Source organism: Poecilia formosa, unplaced genomic scaffold, assembly GCF_000485575.1.
Source record: "Poecilia formosa unplaced genomic scaffold, Poecilia_formosa-5.1.2 Scaffold121, whole genome shotgun sequence".
Taxonomy (NCBI): domain Eukaryota; kingdom Metazoa; phylum Chordata; class Actinopteri; order Cyprinodontiformes; family Poeciliidae; genus Poecilia; species Poecilia formosa.
In genome coordinates this window covers 1,155,484-1,170,941 of record NW_006800060.1, presented here as the reverse complement: position 1 = coordinate 1,170,941, position 15,458 = coordinate 1,155,484, and the positions used below count along the sequence as shown (strand labels likewise).

Genomic DNA, 15,458 nt, shown 5'->3' with positions numbered 1-15,458 from the left:
AAACTAATTAAAATAACTTTGTTCTGGTAGATAGATAGATAGATAGATAGATAGATAGATAGATAGATAGATAGATAGATAGATAGATAGATAGATAGAACACACCTCTTAGTTCAGCCCTAATACTCACCAGGGTTGTTAGTAAGTCAGTCCACATCTGTAGATGGAGGCTGCTCTCTAATTTAGTAACCATGTCATCGCTGTGTTGTGCATCTGTTACTGTTTTCTTTTTTCTTTTTTACATGGATGTATTATGGCTTTGTTCCAGGGCTCTGCAGCTTTAATCTGCTTTCTATGACATCAAACCTCTCGCAGAGATCATGCTGTTCCTGCAGTCCAAATGGCTGTTCTTCATAGTCAGGTTCTGTTTTTAGATGAGCCCTGGCACTAAGTCAGGAATAATAACTTCAGGGAGAGTTGAAGTAAGAAAGTCTGTGTTGATCTCTGGCAACCATTTGGAATTAAGCAACTTGATTAAATATCCCATCTCCACAAAATGTTGCTTTAAAAAAAATAACATTCTGCTGTAGGGTTGGGCAATATGGACATCTATCACCATATTTCATGGTACTATTGTGATAATGATGATAAGAACAACTTATTACTTCTATTTTTAGGGAACTGTATGACTGTGACTGCATCACAGCAATCATAAGTAGTGCTCTCGAAAAACATTCCTTTTGTGAAACGCTTCTTTTAGAACACCGGTCATAAAAAAGAAGTCTGCTTTGAATCACTAAGCTGCACACAGTAACTGCATTTAATCATGTTTTTATGTTTATTGGTATTTTTTATATACTTTCAATGAAAAAACTGTGGAGAAAATAGCAAAACTAAAAAAAAACAGACAACGCAGACAGTTGGAGGGTTTAAGTAGTAATGGTGAGTTCACAGCAAATGCGTTACGCACGTCAAACACGCGTCAGACACTCCAAGTTCGGCGCTTATACACTTTGAATGCAGATGCTTGACATTTTGCTCTACACCTAGCATTTCACGAGTCTGGTTTCCATTCAAAGTCTATGTGGAGGCGCTTGGAGGGCATGTCAGACACGTCAAGATCACACTAGCTGTTGTTTTCTGTTGCCGATCTATTTGTTGTGTCAAACGCTTTAAATCACGTCTTGTTAGATGCGTCTCAACAGGGCCTCGATGCGTCTCCACATGGACTTTGAATGGAAACCAGATGCACCTGATGCACAAAATGCATTTGGTGTAATCAAAAATCTTACCGTGATAAGGTAGGTATATCAGCACCTTACTAATCCATGTGGGATTTTCCCTCAGGGAAATTGTAAAATTTATCACGATAAATGATAAAAGATAAACGATAAACGATACAATAAACGTCCACCCCTGTTCTGTTGAAACAAGTTGCATCAGAAAGTTTTCATGTGTTAAACTTAGTGAGCGTTGGAAAAGATTATGAAGCTGTAAGATTAACGGCAGAAAGAACGCTGACCATCCAGATGTAAAAAAAACCCAGAAATCTCCTCAGCGTTGTATTTCCCTCAGACTGCCTGTGTTTGTAAACATTTTTTTGGGTGTGTATTTATGCACGCTGGGTTTGCACTTGCACTGCGTAAACTCCATGCTTACAATAAGCTACACCCTGTGATTCTCAAACAGCGGTCCATATTGCTTCCTGCATTGCTGATGGAGCCAATTATTTTCCCAGCAGGGTCGGACGTGGCCCACGTCCTCTGGGGTCCTTGGCCCATTATGAGTTTGAGCTCATTTAACATGTGGCCCAGCAGAATAAAACAAAACTAAAAAAAAAAACTGCATTCATAACCCTTTCACCCTGGCTGGGGTTGGGTAAGAGATTTAAGAATCATTAAAACGCAAAAAAAAACAAAAAAAAACATAAAGAGCTGGTTTGAACCTGCAGGTGAAGGGGGCAGCAGCTGGACTTTCTGACTGCTGGGTCAAGCACAGGGTGGTTAACTCAGGACGGTTCTGCCACTTTCACAGCTGAACAGACAGAGATGATCATCCACTAGTGCAGCTGACTTCACTAGAGGGGAAAGTGACATCGTAACATCCTGGATGGCAGTATGTGTTCTGAAGAAACAAACTGCTAGAGCTTAACCTTACATGTAATCGTACATTTTACTTGTATTACTTTTAATGAATATTTCAAGACATAAATTATGACTAACAGCTAAAGCACAGTTTTCCAAAAGCGTATTGCTGTCTCAGAGGAACAGGCTGTGAACATTTCCCCAACAACCTCAGCAAACATGTTCTGTTTACTGGTTAGCTCACATAGCTAGTTAGTATGACTGTCACTTTAGCCTTAGTGCTGTCGCTAAGCTGTAGTTGGGAATAAACTTAAATTCCTGCTCAACCAATAGCCTTATTAATGTTTACTGACTTAATATATTCATAATACTACAAATGTTAATTAGTAATTCTAATCTAAATGTTGGATTTTTTTAAACAAAGAATAGCTCTGAAAACATATATTTACAAACTTTTCTGCTTTAGAAAATGTGTATAAATTTACTATGGAATAAATATAGTCTAATTAGAATCTGACTTTTTTTTTTTACACTGAATTTATAACCCTGAAATTTTACCTTGTCTATTATGTGTATGAAGTTTTTATTTTACCTTAAAGATTTGTGTCTCCTAATAGTTAACTGTGACCCAATGCAATGGTGTCACATGATTAAAGGAGTGTAATCTGATTGGGTAAAAAGCTGTTTGGCTCCATCTATTGCTGACCGTTCTGGCAGGGTCACCAGAAGGTCATTACGTTTGCAGCAAATTTAAAAGAAAATCATATTCATAAAAGTTGAAAGTCAGATGAAGGACTGACTTTCAACTTTAATTCAGTGGGTTGAGTAAAAATATGAGGAACTAAGGCACATTTCAAAGCAATTTCTTCAATTTAGCAGCTCAAAAGTAATTGGACAAATTAAATAACTAAAAATAAAGTGTTCATTTCTAACACCTGGTTGAAAATAACTGGTTGGCAATAAAGTCTTGAAGCCATGGACATCACCAGATGCTGCACTTCTTCCTTTTGAATGTTGCGTTCTACGTTCTTTCTGTCGCACCACAACGCATGCAGTCTGATGCCAACTCAAGATGTTTAACATTTGCTTTCCTACAAACATTTATCTGCAGAGAAGAAGTAATTGACCCATAGAGTCTGAATAAAACCGTGGTACCTTGCTGGTCAAAGTTGATAACACTGCAGTTGTTCTGGCTCCAGGAACAGCGGTACACAGCTCCTCCCTCGGTGACGTTCGGCTGGCTGGTGTTGGCTTTTGGAGCTCCAATAAGGACACTGATACTGGACAGCAGAAAAACAAAGAAAGTTTAACAAGCTGCTGGAAAAAACACAAAAGTGCATGAACATTAAGGCTGCACGATAGATAAATCATGAATATATTGTTATTGAAGATCACTGAATTCAATATGCATATCACTAGGAACTGCCTGGACTGCAATAAAAGTTAGCTTGAATTACTGTGTGGCTGTAATATATTTGGTGACCCTTGTTGTTAGAAGCAGCATTAAGAAGATTTAGTCAAGATTTGGTCAAATCAATAAGCAAAGTTGTTTTATTGCCAAAACAGCAGAAGTGATCCAAAACTTCATTATGATTAAAGTTTTTGTATTTTTATTTTACAGTGCCTAGAGGAATGTCTCTTATGTAAACAGTTACATGAATTCATAATTCAGCCAAGCTAGTGCTCATCATCAACCAGCCAATCAGAGACATCAGAGTTTTATTCAACTGTTGGAGCAACAAGCCCCGCCTACTGTGGAGCGGCATTTCAGGAAAATTATATTTTGTAATTTTATAGAAGAGCTATGGATTCAACACATTGGAAAAACTAAAAACAAGCCATCATCCTTCTTGTACTTCCTGTCATCTCCTATGTGGTTTTCATCAGTAGTAACATTCAGTTGTTGATCATGTGACTCATGTAATGCAAAAAAAAACACCTCATCCTCAAGTACAAAAAGTTTTTTATCGAAAATCTATTTTTTTTTTTCAAAATTGCCATGTTTCTACTAGACAAATGTGTTTTTGTAATTTTACTTTCACTTTATAGTTAATGGAAACGCAGCAACATAAAGTTAGCACTTGATAGACGTCAAGTTTGGGGTTTGTGTAAGTCAATGCTGTCGCAGGATGTGATTGGCTGGATCGTCTGACAATCCAGTGGATTGTTGGAACCAGTGGGGCCATACCCATCAGTCCCAACATTAGAGCACTGTGACATCTGTATAAGCTGTATTTTGGGTAATTGGGCAAAAAATTACCTAGCAGTCAACAATGATTCCATGGATTTACTTGTGATCCCATCATTTATGTCCATTTTGGCCACAGTAGGCATGTCCAGAACCATAACTGGCCTGGGTGAGTACAAAGGTTCATCCAAATCTGGCCTATGTTGGGGTGCTTAACCATTACCTTTAAGTCATTTAAATTTACACTTACAGTACTGAGAAGTACAAAAAGGTGGCTTCAAATACAAACTACAACTAATGACATCAAGGTTTTGATTTTAGGTGCTTGTTAGTTTTTTTACAACTACTTTATGAGGTTTTAAGAGAGCAGTTTCCAGCTGTCACATCTGTGTTGGGGTAAATCTCTGCTGCTATTGCTGGGTTGTTACAGCTGGAATTTTAGCATATAGTTAAAAATTACTGTGCCTTAAACTGACTGTAAGAAAGAACTGAGACAAACAACTCCTTTCAAAAGAACATAAAAACTAGAAGCTGATTGGATGGAACATCTATCAAACTCAGATGAGGCGTCTCACATCTACAGATCTGATATGCAACATATGTCATGTTATGGCTGCCTGTAAAAGTCAAGTCAGGGTTATTTATATTTCAGCAACAAGGCAGTTTAAAGTGCTTTGCACAGTAAAAACATAATACAGTAACCAATTATGAAACAAGCAATAAACTTTGCATTTGGTCAAATGTCATCATCAAAATCATCAAGCAAATATACGTCAGATATATTGATCAATGTTGCAGTTATTTGTTATGAATCAAAGCAACTCTGGACAGGTGGGTTTTTAGCCCTGATTTAAAGGAACTCAGTGTTTCAGCTGATTTTGTCATGAATTGTGTTAATTGAGGTAGTTCTGGTTCTGGCTCTGGATGCAGAGCAGAACCAGAACCAGAACCAGAAGACCTGAGAGGTCTGAGGGTTGATACAACAGCAGATCTTTAATGTATTAGGTTCTAATCCATTCAGTGATTTATAACCTAAAGTTTAAAGAGCTGTTATGACATTCATCTGTCATAACCTGGTATCTTAAAACTAGCATAAGATTTAGCTGCCTAAAAGAAAAAAATCCCAAAACAGATCCTGTAATTACCCTGCAATCCCACTGTTAGTATTATAAATGGTTTGAAGACAACAAGGAGGAGGTTCTGGAGTCTGGTCTAGTCAAAGCACAGACCTCAAAGTAATAGAGAACTTGTGATAGGACTGACAAGTGATGTTCAGAGCTGATCTCATCGCAACCTGACAGACTGAACAGCTTAGCAGAAAGAATGGAGGAAAATGGCAGGTTCTATGTTACATATTTTATTTAATGTAAATCAGTTTTTACATTGACAGTAAAGGGGATTTTTTTATTACTTAGTCAAAAACGGCAAATTTTGTTGACAAAAATTGATGATTTGTGAAAGCAATAAAAAGAGTAAAATATCCAGAGCTGTTCATAATATGGACGCATTTAAGATGCTTTTACAGACCCAGATCTAGTCTTTGGCTTTTGAATTAAAAAGAGCTAGATATAATTTTTTTAACTAATGAATTATTTCAATAATATCTTCCATGATTTTTTTTTTCTTTTTAAATACCCTACCAATTATTTTGTTCTTGCTGTGCACCAAGTTGGTGCAATTAGTTTCCTGTGAAGCTCTAGAAAATACAGCTGAGATTGACACTGACCAAAAACAGGACCAGAGTTAGTCTATTCAATGCTAGAGAGAAAGGAAAAAATTCACTTTCCTTTTTATATCATGTGTGTAAACATGTATTCAGTGGTGAGTAACGGATACTGAATTGTCAGCATTTAAACAAGCAACAATAGAAGTGTTTCTTATGGTTATAATGGATCATGTACTTGTCAGGCCAATGTACACATAAGATTTGCAGATGACAAACTTATTTCATGATGCAGTCATTACAGTTGAAACAGTCAGATTTCACCAGACGTAGCTGTAATGTGACATTTTGCAGTCCACTGGCCTGTCTGCCCCGAAGCTAAGCTACCTCAGTCTGTCAGCTCTGTGGTGTTTCTGGACGATCCACAGGGAACAGCTCTGATGCACAGAGGTTAATGTGGACCAAACTATTTTAGTGGTGGGAAACATCACCAAATCCACTTCCTGAAAGACGGTTAAAAAAAATTGTTGGAATTATTGCTGGTTTACAGTTTTAAACACTGTAACACATATGTGGTCATGACAACATACAACATATTGTAAGAGTTGTTGAAGCTTTTTATTGGTTTTTCTTTCGCAACAATTTTTCAGTTAAAATTTTTCTTACTTTGAACTTTACCTCAACGTAGTAAGAGGAAACTTTGCTGTGTAATTAGCTGTGTTTCCATTGACCATATAATTGTGCAAAAAGGAATTACAAAATAAATTTGTTTAATGGAAAAACTGCAATTTCAAGAAAAGTCATGTTGTTCTATGAAAAGCTTTTCCACTAGAATCAGGTGGTTTTTCAGTCGTATAGAAATGTGTGTTTTTCACAAAAATGCAACGGAAGCACTTTTATCGCATCATAAGAATCATACGGTAGGCACTAGCATCCTTAGACATTAAGGATCATCTGGCTCCAAAAGAAGTCTAATTGCATTGTGAAGTTTACTTAGTCCAAAAGTGTTGAATCCATAACTCTTCTATAAAAAAAGCAAATACAATTTCCCCAAAGCACTGCTCCCAAGTAGGCGGGGTTTGTCACTCCATCACCTGAATAAAACACTGACGTCTCCTCTGATTGGCTGGTAGATAATGAGCGCTAGCACCATGACTGAACTGTTAATATATTTCATGCAACAGTTGACATCCGTCGCTGCCATGATTTTAAAAAGAATGTTAATGTTTCTACACTAGAAGAACAACATACTGCACACATTTGTAGTGGAAATGCAGCTACTCTTATGCTAACTGTATGCTGGTATTTAACTGCCTTTTGACAGACAGTTAAAATGATGCATGAGATTGCAGATAAATGCTAGCTTTATGACCATCAGTGACAGTAGTAGAAATCCACCAGACTGTTTTCTCTGCCCATCCCCAGCATGTCTGGAGATCATAAGTGGAATATTTACATGGCAGGATAAGCTCATCTTGTAAAGTGCTCACTCTGTGGACACTGAGGCAGCCATGGCACAGGCCTCTGTTTCAAAACCCACTTGACTAAATCACCCTCACCTCCTGTGATCTCTGCACGTGTGGAGTCGTAACTTGCACCGCTGAGTCAATGAAAAGCGCTAGCAGTGAAAATTTAACAGCCAACGATAGGCTCCTTGACAATAAGCTGTGTATTAGAGGAATGATGGATGCCTCTGTTGAGACCTGAGAGCAGGATTCCTTTCCTTTAGCTCGTGTTCACCAGGAACATCTGCTCATGGGGAAGTGAGTCACAGGCAGGGTGAAGTCAAACATGTACCGTGCAATTTTCCCCTGAGTGGATTTCAAGACAACATATTGGCATACAATGTCAAAAAATATATATTATTAAAGGTTTTTAAGTCTCACATTCATCAGGAAACTATTTGTGATGCTCATTTCGATGAGGATGTCAGCCACTGAATACTGTGCAACATGACTTCTTTCAGGGTGTTTTCATGCCTGATAGTCTGGTAGACTCCATTACGGAACTTGGAACATTTGTTACATTTTCAGCTACTGCTGCTCTCTGACACAGAGCTGAGTCAAACCAAACCAAACCCTTTGGAAAACCTGCTTACCCCTTCTCGCCTGTGGGGGCACTGCACCAAAAATTGCTGAAGGAAACAACATAGGATCCTCTGAAAAAGACATGCAACTTCCTTCTTCATGAAACGCAAACAAAAGGTGTGTGGTGTCAGATTTTAGCAGTCATGGGATTTCTTTTTTATCTTTGGAAAAAAAGAGCTGTTTTTCCCTCTCACTTTAGACTTACCTACACATTTGTTTTGATTGTATTTACCCAGAATGCCCAGGGCAATAGTACGCATCTTGTTTTGGTTGCGATCTCCGCTCCACTTTGCATTCACATAAGTATTCAGACCACACCAATGTTCACTTCAACCGAATTCAGAATGAGGTTTGTGGATGGACCAGAGTTCACTTTTTTGGTCAGCATCAGAGTTTGATTGAGCGTTTGATTGAGATCAGAGTTGATGGGAAGATGAGTGGAGCTAAAGACAGAGTATTACTGGATGAAAACCAGCATGGCAGCAAAAGACTAAAGGCAGCAGGATAACAACCCTGTTGCCTGAAGCATCAGGGTTGTCATCCTTTAGAATGTTTTTGTGTGTCAGAGTGGCCCAGTAAAAGGCCACACATAAATCCAATTTATGATCTGAGACTCACAGATTGTTTTTCCATCCAATCTGAACGAGGTGATATTTTTTGGCAACATTGCAGTATGTCACTCTCTGGATGGTGCAAAGCCAGTTGATAAACACTCTAAAACATCTGCCGCAATAACAGCAGGTGGTTATATAAAGTATTTTCAAATGGGGATTAAATATAAATGCATGTCATGCTTTTCAGTTTTTACGGATAAATAATGTTGAAAACCATGTATCGTTTTTATTTCCACTTCACAATCATGCAGAAAACAACTAAAATAAAGGGAAGGTTATCATATAGCAAAAAATGAAGTGATTACTTTAGCATCACTCCATTATTTTTACTGTATGGTTTTAATGCAGCCAAACAGCCAGAACTGTAGGAAAACCAAGGAGCAGAACAGTCCTTCACCGTTAGCAGAGGACATGCAGAAAGAGGACTAAAACAGATGTGTAATTATTTCCCACATGGCTTTGTATGGACACACTACCTTCCCACACATGTGCTGCATCTAACCTTACACTGAACAGTGAAAACAGAGCTAACCTGGAACCAACAAAGGCCGCTCTTTATAATGCTAAGTATGGATAAACAATCTAATAACTGTCAGAATGCATGGCAGCCAGGAAAAACAATGCTATCAGCAGAGACGTGCTCAGGAGAGCTTCACTTTCCCACAGACCAGCAGTCTGGATTCATGTTCCGCAACAATTGAAAGCTGTTAAAACACATGAAGCTGATTGAGGACAAAGTGTAGCATTGTTCAAAATAATAAGTGCTGCGAGGAAAAAAAACAGCTCCCTCAAAACAAATAGGTCTAAATCAAAATCTTAGTAATTAGCCCACAACATGCCCGCTAACCACCGCGGGTTTAACAAAGCAAGCCAGAGAATCTTAACCAATTTCCAATAAGGAAAACATTAGCCCAACATGTTAGCCTGCTAGCCCCAGAGGATGATGGTGAGTAGAAACCTGATGGAGAGAAGGCAGGATTTACTGTAGGCTCACCTGCTAGCTGGTGAAAGCTAAATTTCCTACTTCAGCAGCGTAGTATCTATTATATGTCACCTGTACAGTTACAGTCAAAAATTAACAAACTTTTGATTTTGATTACATGGCCCATCGTAACATAAAAAACTGGGGAGTTCATTTTTCAAAGTCATATTTTCACAATTTTTAAATGTCACAGCTTCAATCTAAATATTTAATTTGAGCAGACCAGCTATTTAGCTTCATACTAAATGTTTAGTTAGAAGGCTAAATATTTCTAGCCTCAAACTGAATATTTAGTTTGCCTAACATTGGAGGGTTCCCGGTTCAATCCCCACTCTGTCTGCCTCTGTCATTGTGTCTTTGGACAAGACACCCACCAGCCTTGCCTGCTGGCAGCCTGTGGCTACTATCCAGTAGCTCATCATCATCAGTGTGTGAATGGCTGAATGACTGACTGTAGTGTGAATGTGAAGTACTTTGGAGTCCTCTGGACTTGATAAAGCACTATAAAAGTACAGGCCATTTATCATTTACCACAGTTCAGAGTCAAATATTTAGCTAATATGTAAACTAACTTGCCAACAACCAGAAATGTTAAATAACTGTTAAACATATTTTCTTTGTTTTAATGGTTGTTGTGTTGATTACAGGGTGATTTCTGTTATCAAAAGGAAGCAATGAAAAAAAAAGACTTGTTAAAGTGTTTGTTTGTCATCTCACGTATATACAGCCAGTATTACAAACTTGACGATGGCTACAAGAAGTAACAGTTATCCAAATGCTAGTGGTGGTGTTTATGCAATATTGACCTTGGATAAAAGAAAATCCACAATAAATTCAACACCGGGAACCAGGTCTTTTTTTGTCTCATTAAATCCATGATGAAAATGAACGTCTTATAGCATCAAAAAAAAAAGCCCAAAGAGAGTATTAAATCCATGGCCAGAACGAGTGAATGGAATCTTATTGACCGCAACTGTGCAAAAAGATTTCAGGTGATGAACTGAGTCCTCTGGAGATTTACAGCAGCTGTGGAAAGTGAGCAACAAGAGTGGACAAGCCAATCAGCTTTTGGCTGTGGCCTCAAATCTAAAACCTTTGATAGCAGTCAGGTTGTTCTGATGGTTCTGTTAGTCTGGTTCTAGCTCGCGGTAGGCTTGTCTGGTTATTACAGCCTTGAATCTTAAGTTGTTCAGCTTTAGGTTAGCCAGTGAATACTGAAGTAAAGCCAACCAAACTGGTTCAGTGCCAAAGTAGTTTGAGTGTCTGTTTGGCATTAGATTTTTGTCTCCACCAGCTCTGGTACCGTAAGATTGGCACAACCTCAGCTCAGACTGCGGTTGTGCCTCAGTCTGAGGAAAGAACAGCCTGAGGAAAGAACAGGATCCATAATGATCTGAGGTCTGGATCATTAGCTGTGTTTCCGTAACAAATGTGCGCAGAACTTTGTCTATACTCCGCTCATATAAAAAAAATACAATTTCGCAATTGTGGTGTTTCCAATAAATAAGAAACACAATTAAAATCCCAATATCTCACTAAAATATACAACACGCCATGACCCTCCAGTTACTTCAATGTCATCTTCTTGTTGGTTTGTGCTAACAGAAACATCTGGTTGTTGATTATGCAGCTGATGAAGTGTTTCCACTGGAGTTTTGCAAAATAAACTCATTTCAGTACAGTAAAAAAAAAACACTTCAGCCTAGTGCCAAAACTTTTTATTGAAAAACGAGATTTTTTTTTTAAATTGGCGTGTTTCCATAAAGCAACTGTATTTTTTAAATGTCAAACTGAGCAATTATGTTGTCAATGAAAAAGCAGCTATAGAGACCAACAGCCAATTAAAATGTTACAGGAGCCAGTAAAGACCCAAGTTTAGGACCAGACTTGTTTTAACACTGGAAACACTGGAGAAACTTTGGTCTGAAAAAGTGTCACAATCTGTTTAGATTACCCTAGTTTATTAGTAGCATTTTTGTGTGTGTCTCAGTGATGGACTGACAAAGCTGTGTGCTGACTCCAAATCGGACCTCTGTAGGCCTGAAGATAATAACTTCAGGTTGGTTTCTGTTCAGCTGGAGAAAGTTATGGGACATCCACAAATTGATTTGTTCTAAGCATCTGTTCAGTGCTTGGATTGGTTTGGAGTCAGTGAATCCTGTCTATTCTGAAAATACACCGATTTTTCTGTGGAATGTAATTCCAAATTATCTGATTTTTTTTTTTTTTTTTTTTTTTTTTTTTAGTAGAGCATATCTCAAGCATAAATGCATAAATGAAAGAAAATGCATCTTGTGAAACCAAAATGTCAATGCTACCAACTGGCTGGTGTTTGCAAAGCAGCCAATCCAGAACCACCTGGATTGGCTGCAATAAAGTGAATGTTAGCACCAACCTGAAGCTGTTCTCACTGAGCTTATTAATGCACATTAAGGTATAATTTGTGTTTTAACTGGTAGTTATTAGTGTTTTTTGAGGGGGTCTCTTAATTTACTTATTATGGTCCCTAACCCCTGCAAATACTAGGGCAAGCACAGAAAAACCACTGCATATGGTCTAGTCAAATTTCAGCTGGGGTATTCCTACACTCATGACACTGTTTTAAAAAAACAGTTTACAAAACCGTTATTTAAGAAAACAAAACAGGAAGTTCTTTTTTTCAATTTTCCAAAGAAAATGTATAAAGCTCGTCTCATCTCGTGAACTAAATATTGTGCAACATTTTGTTACTTCAGCTGCAGTTATTTATCGATCAATCAATCAGATTTTATTTGTATAGCACATTTCAGCAGCAAGGCATTTCAAAGTGCTTTACATCATAACAAAGACAAAAACACAGTCATAGTGAGCTACAAACCAATTCTCATCTTGTAAATGGATTATTATTTTTTTATTTATTTTATATTTTTTTTGTTATGTGAAAGCAATCTGAAGCTATTGCTTCAGATTGGGTTAATAGATTTCACACCTCATTCATCCCCTTTAGGGAACTTGAGCCAAACCAGGTGATGGACCTTTCTGTGTGTAGAACAAGAAGAAGACTTTTGATCTCTGACTGCATCTCTCTCTCTCAGCAGTTCCTGAGCTGTCAAAAAAAGCCAAATGAAAAAGCCCCACTGTCCTCTTGGAGCCCTGTTCGGGGTAAGAGTCGTGTTTTTCTTTGCTGTGGGTTAACCCCCTCCTCTCTGAATCACACACAGACTCGTGCGTCTGGTTCCAATCAGACTCGCGCAGGAATTCCATCTGAGTGTGCACGTGTGTGGAAAAGATCAAAGTGCAAATGAAGTATGTGTGTTTTAGTAGAAATAGTTTAAAAAAAATACGAAACAACCCAAAATTACATTTGGAATGTATTTTTACAATAATAACTTCCAGTATTCAGACGGGTTGGGGTCTTTGTGTCTGTGCTAGAACAGAAGACCGGATGTAAACGTAAACAAAAGATTTGAATTAGGAAGAAATTATGATTTCTAATTATCCTTCGTTGTTTGTTTTTTTTTATTTTTTTTATTCAGGTTGTACTAAAATACAGCCAGTTTTGGCGGAGTTGTGCTGTGACCTTACCTGGATGAGTTCCCGAAAAATTCCACGGAATATCCGAAATAACTCCCCCTCTTTCCCGTGAAAACGGAGCGTCCCTCCGCGTCCAGGTTAAAAGCGGCACAAAGCTGAAGCGCAGCCGCCACTACAGGTAGCAGCAGCGCGACGCGGCAGCGGCGGTCTCCCCGCGGCCGGTACGAAGGTGAGAGTCCAGGAAGGGCGCCCATCTCAGCTGCTGAGAGACTCTTCTTTCATGGAAGAGGCGCGGCGCAACACGCATCATCCGTCCTGGTTCCTTATCCCAGCCAACTTTGTGCTCTTAACCCGAAATCAGAACCCTGAACAACCCAACTTCTCAGCTCCAACAGGTCCGGTGTGGTGCTGCTCCAGATTGGATGGGGACATGTAAACACGCAGAGAGAGAGAGAGAGAGAGAGAGAGAGAAGAAAGGAGGGAGAGGTTGTATCTTCGGGGGTGGAGCTGTAAGTGTTCCCAGAGGCTGCCTGGTCCCTAGTTTACACATTACAGTAGAAAGGAGAGTTTGTTTCAACTTGTGTAAAAGAAATCATACAGCACATCCCATTATATTGCTTTTCAAAAGCATTCATAACTATTGCATACTATTAGTCAGGAAGCCTAGATTAATGCTTGGTAGATCCACCTTCAGCTGTGATTCCAGCTCTGAGTCTTCTGGGTTATTATGCCTGGACCTTAACACATCTGCAGACTGAATTTGTTAACAAGTGATAGCAAAACAACTCTGGCTCACTGAGACTGGATGAGTGTTTATGTAATGTCGGTAACCATTAATTTTAAAAACTTTGACACAGATTCCAACTTGATTATCCTTTAATGTGCATCATTTTCTGTCCCTGCAGATGAAAATCACCAACACAGCATGACATTATCACCACCATGTTTCACCATAGGGATAGTGTGTTCAGAGCCACACAGCGTCTAGCATGTTGGCCAAAAATTCTGGCATTCACGAACATTTTGGACTAATACATTCTCAAAATTAGGCTCTTCTGATATGTTAACAGAAATAGTGGAGACAGGAGACAAATTCAGCCATCTTGAGACAACAAGGTTCAGATATGTGGAGCCGTTCACCCATATGCAAGATATGGACAGAATAATTCAGTGTAACAATCAAATGATTGACTGATTAAATGTCTCAAAACTTCACCTTACAGTTTTAGGGGCATTCCTACTATTGTACCATCATATTCACTGTAACACTTAACATTTAAATATGATCATGCAATGTGCCACCTTTTCTGTCTTTACATTAGAGTGTCAGCTGCCAGTGACACTATCTTATGAATTCACTACGGAGAAACATTCCATGGCAATGCAAACATCTTATATAGGTTTTTGGTTGTAGGGTGAGTGATCCAGTGAGGCAGGGTGAGGGGAGCGGCCCGAATCCGACGGCCAGCTGCTGGCTGGTTTGTGAATGCTCCCACACGTTTGTTTATTTTGCCATGATTCCCCAGTACCTCTATGTCCAGCCTTGGGCTGAATAAAACCTCTTTGTTATATGTAACTTGGTCTGGTCTCCTTATGTTGTGTGTCCTGTATGGACCGTAACACCAAGGACACAACGACAGAGACAAACGGAGTGGTGGGTTCACTGAGAGTGAGAGCCGAGCAGCAATAGGATAAAAAGTGGGTTGTCTGCTCTTTTGATTCACTATAAAGAATCAGTTTTTTGAACCAATTCTTTTGAGCATGATCCATCACTAAAACAACTTATTAGTGTTCAAGATGCTGTTTGATTGATTCCAAAATAAATCAACAGTTTTGTGGAACTAGCTTAGTATTTTGAATATGATTGCACTGAAATGGATTATAATTGTACTGATGGAGCATCTCAGCAGATGCACTATGATACACTGACTGTTCTCTATTCTCTCTCATAAGGACAAACGATCACTCTAAAAGTTCTGATTGTAAGTGCTTCGAGTGTTCTCTGACATTAGTGTCACAATAAGGAGGGAACGCAGAGAGAACTGACCTCTGTCCAAGTCTTCGTTTGTCTCCACCCGGAGCTCACTGAACTGTGAGCAAACCCTCAGCAGACAAGTAACTGTGAAAGCTTGAAGTGTTCTGTGAGTTCACCTTCAGTCAGAAAATTATGTTTTTCCCCAACAAAGCTAGCATGTCAAGACAATTCAACGATTAAAGTGAGAAATCCCACGAACTGATCACATCTATTCTCGACTTCGTCTCTCAGCACTTTGCCAGAGCTAAGCTTCTCTCTGTAGCAGCAGACAGGCAGTTATGCAGTGTGTGATTATTTATAGGTGTATTCGTGCGTGTGTGTGTGTGTGTGTGTGTGTGTGTGTCTATGCTTG

The 15,458-nt window shown here is 38.8% G+C and overlaps 1 protein-coding gene across 1 annotated transcript in view; it reads right to left on the bottom strand.

Moving 5' to 3' along the window:
* LOC103144086 (integrin alpha-5-like) overlaps window positions 1–13,533 on the bottom strand; it is a 48,962-nt gene extending 35,429 nt beyond the window's left edge. Inside the window, exons 1-2 of the mRNA XM_007560885.2 lie at window positions 13,123–13,533; window positions 3,180–3,304 (exon numbers count right to left, since the gene is read on the bottom strand). Coding sequence (XP_007560947.1) covers window positions 3,180–3,304; window positions 13,123–13,325 — 328 coding nt within the window. The 5' untranslated portion in view covers window positions 13,326–13,533. The remainder of the gene's footprint in view (window positions 1–3,179; window positions 3,305–13,122) is intronic.
* Between the last annotated feature and the right edge of the window lie 1,925 nt (window positions 13,534–15,458).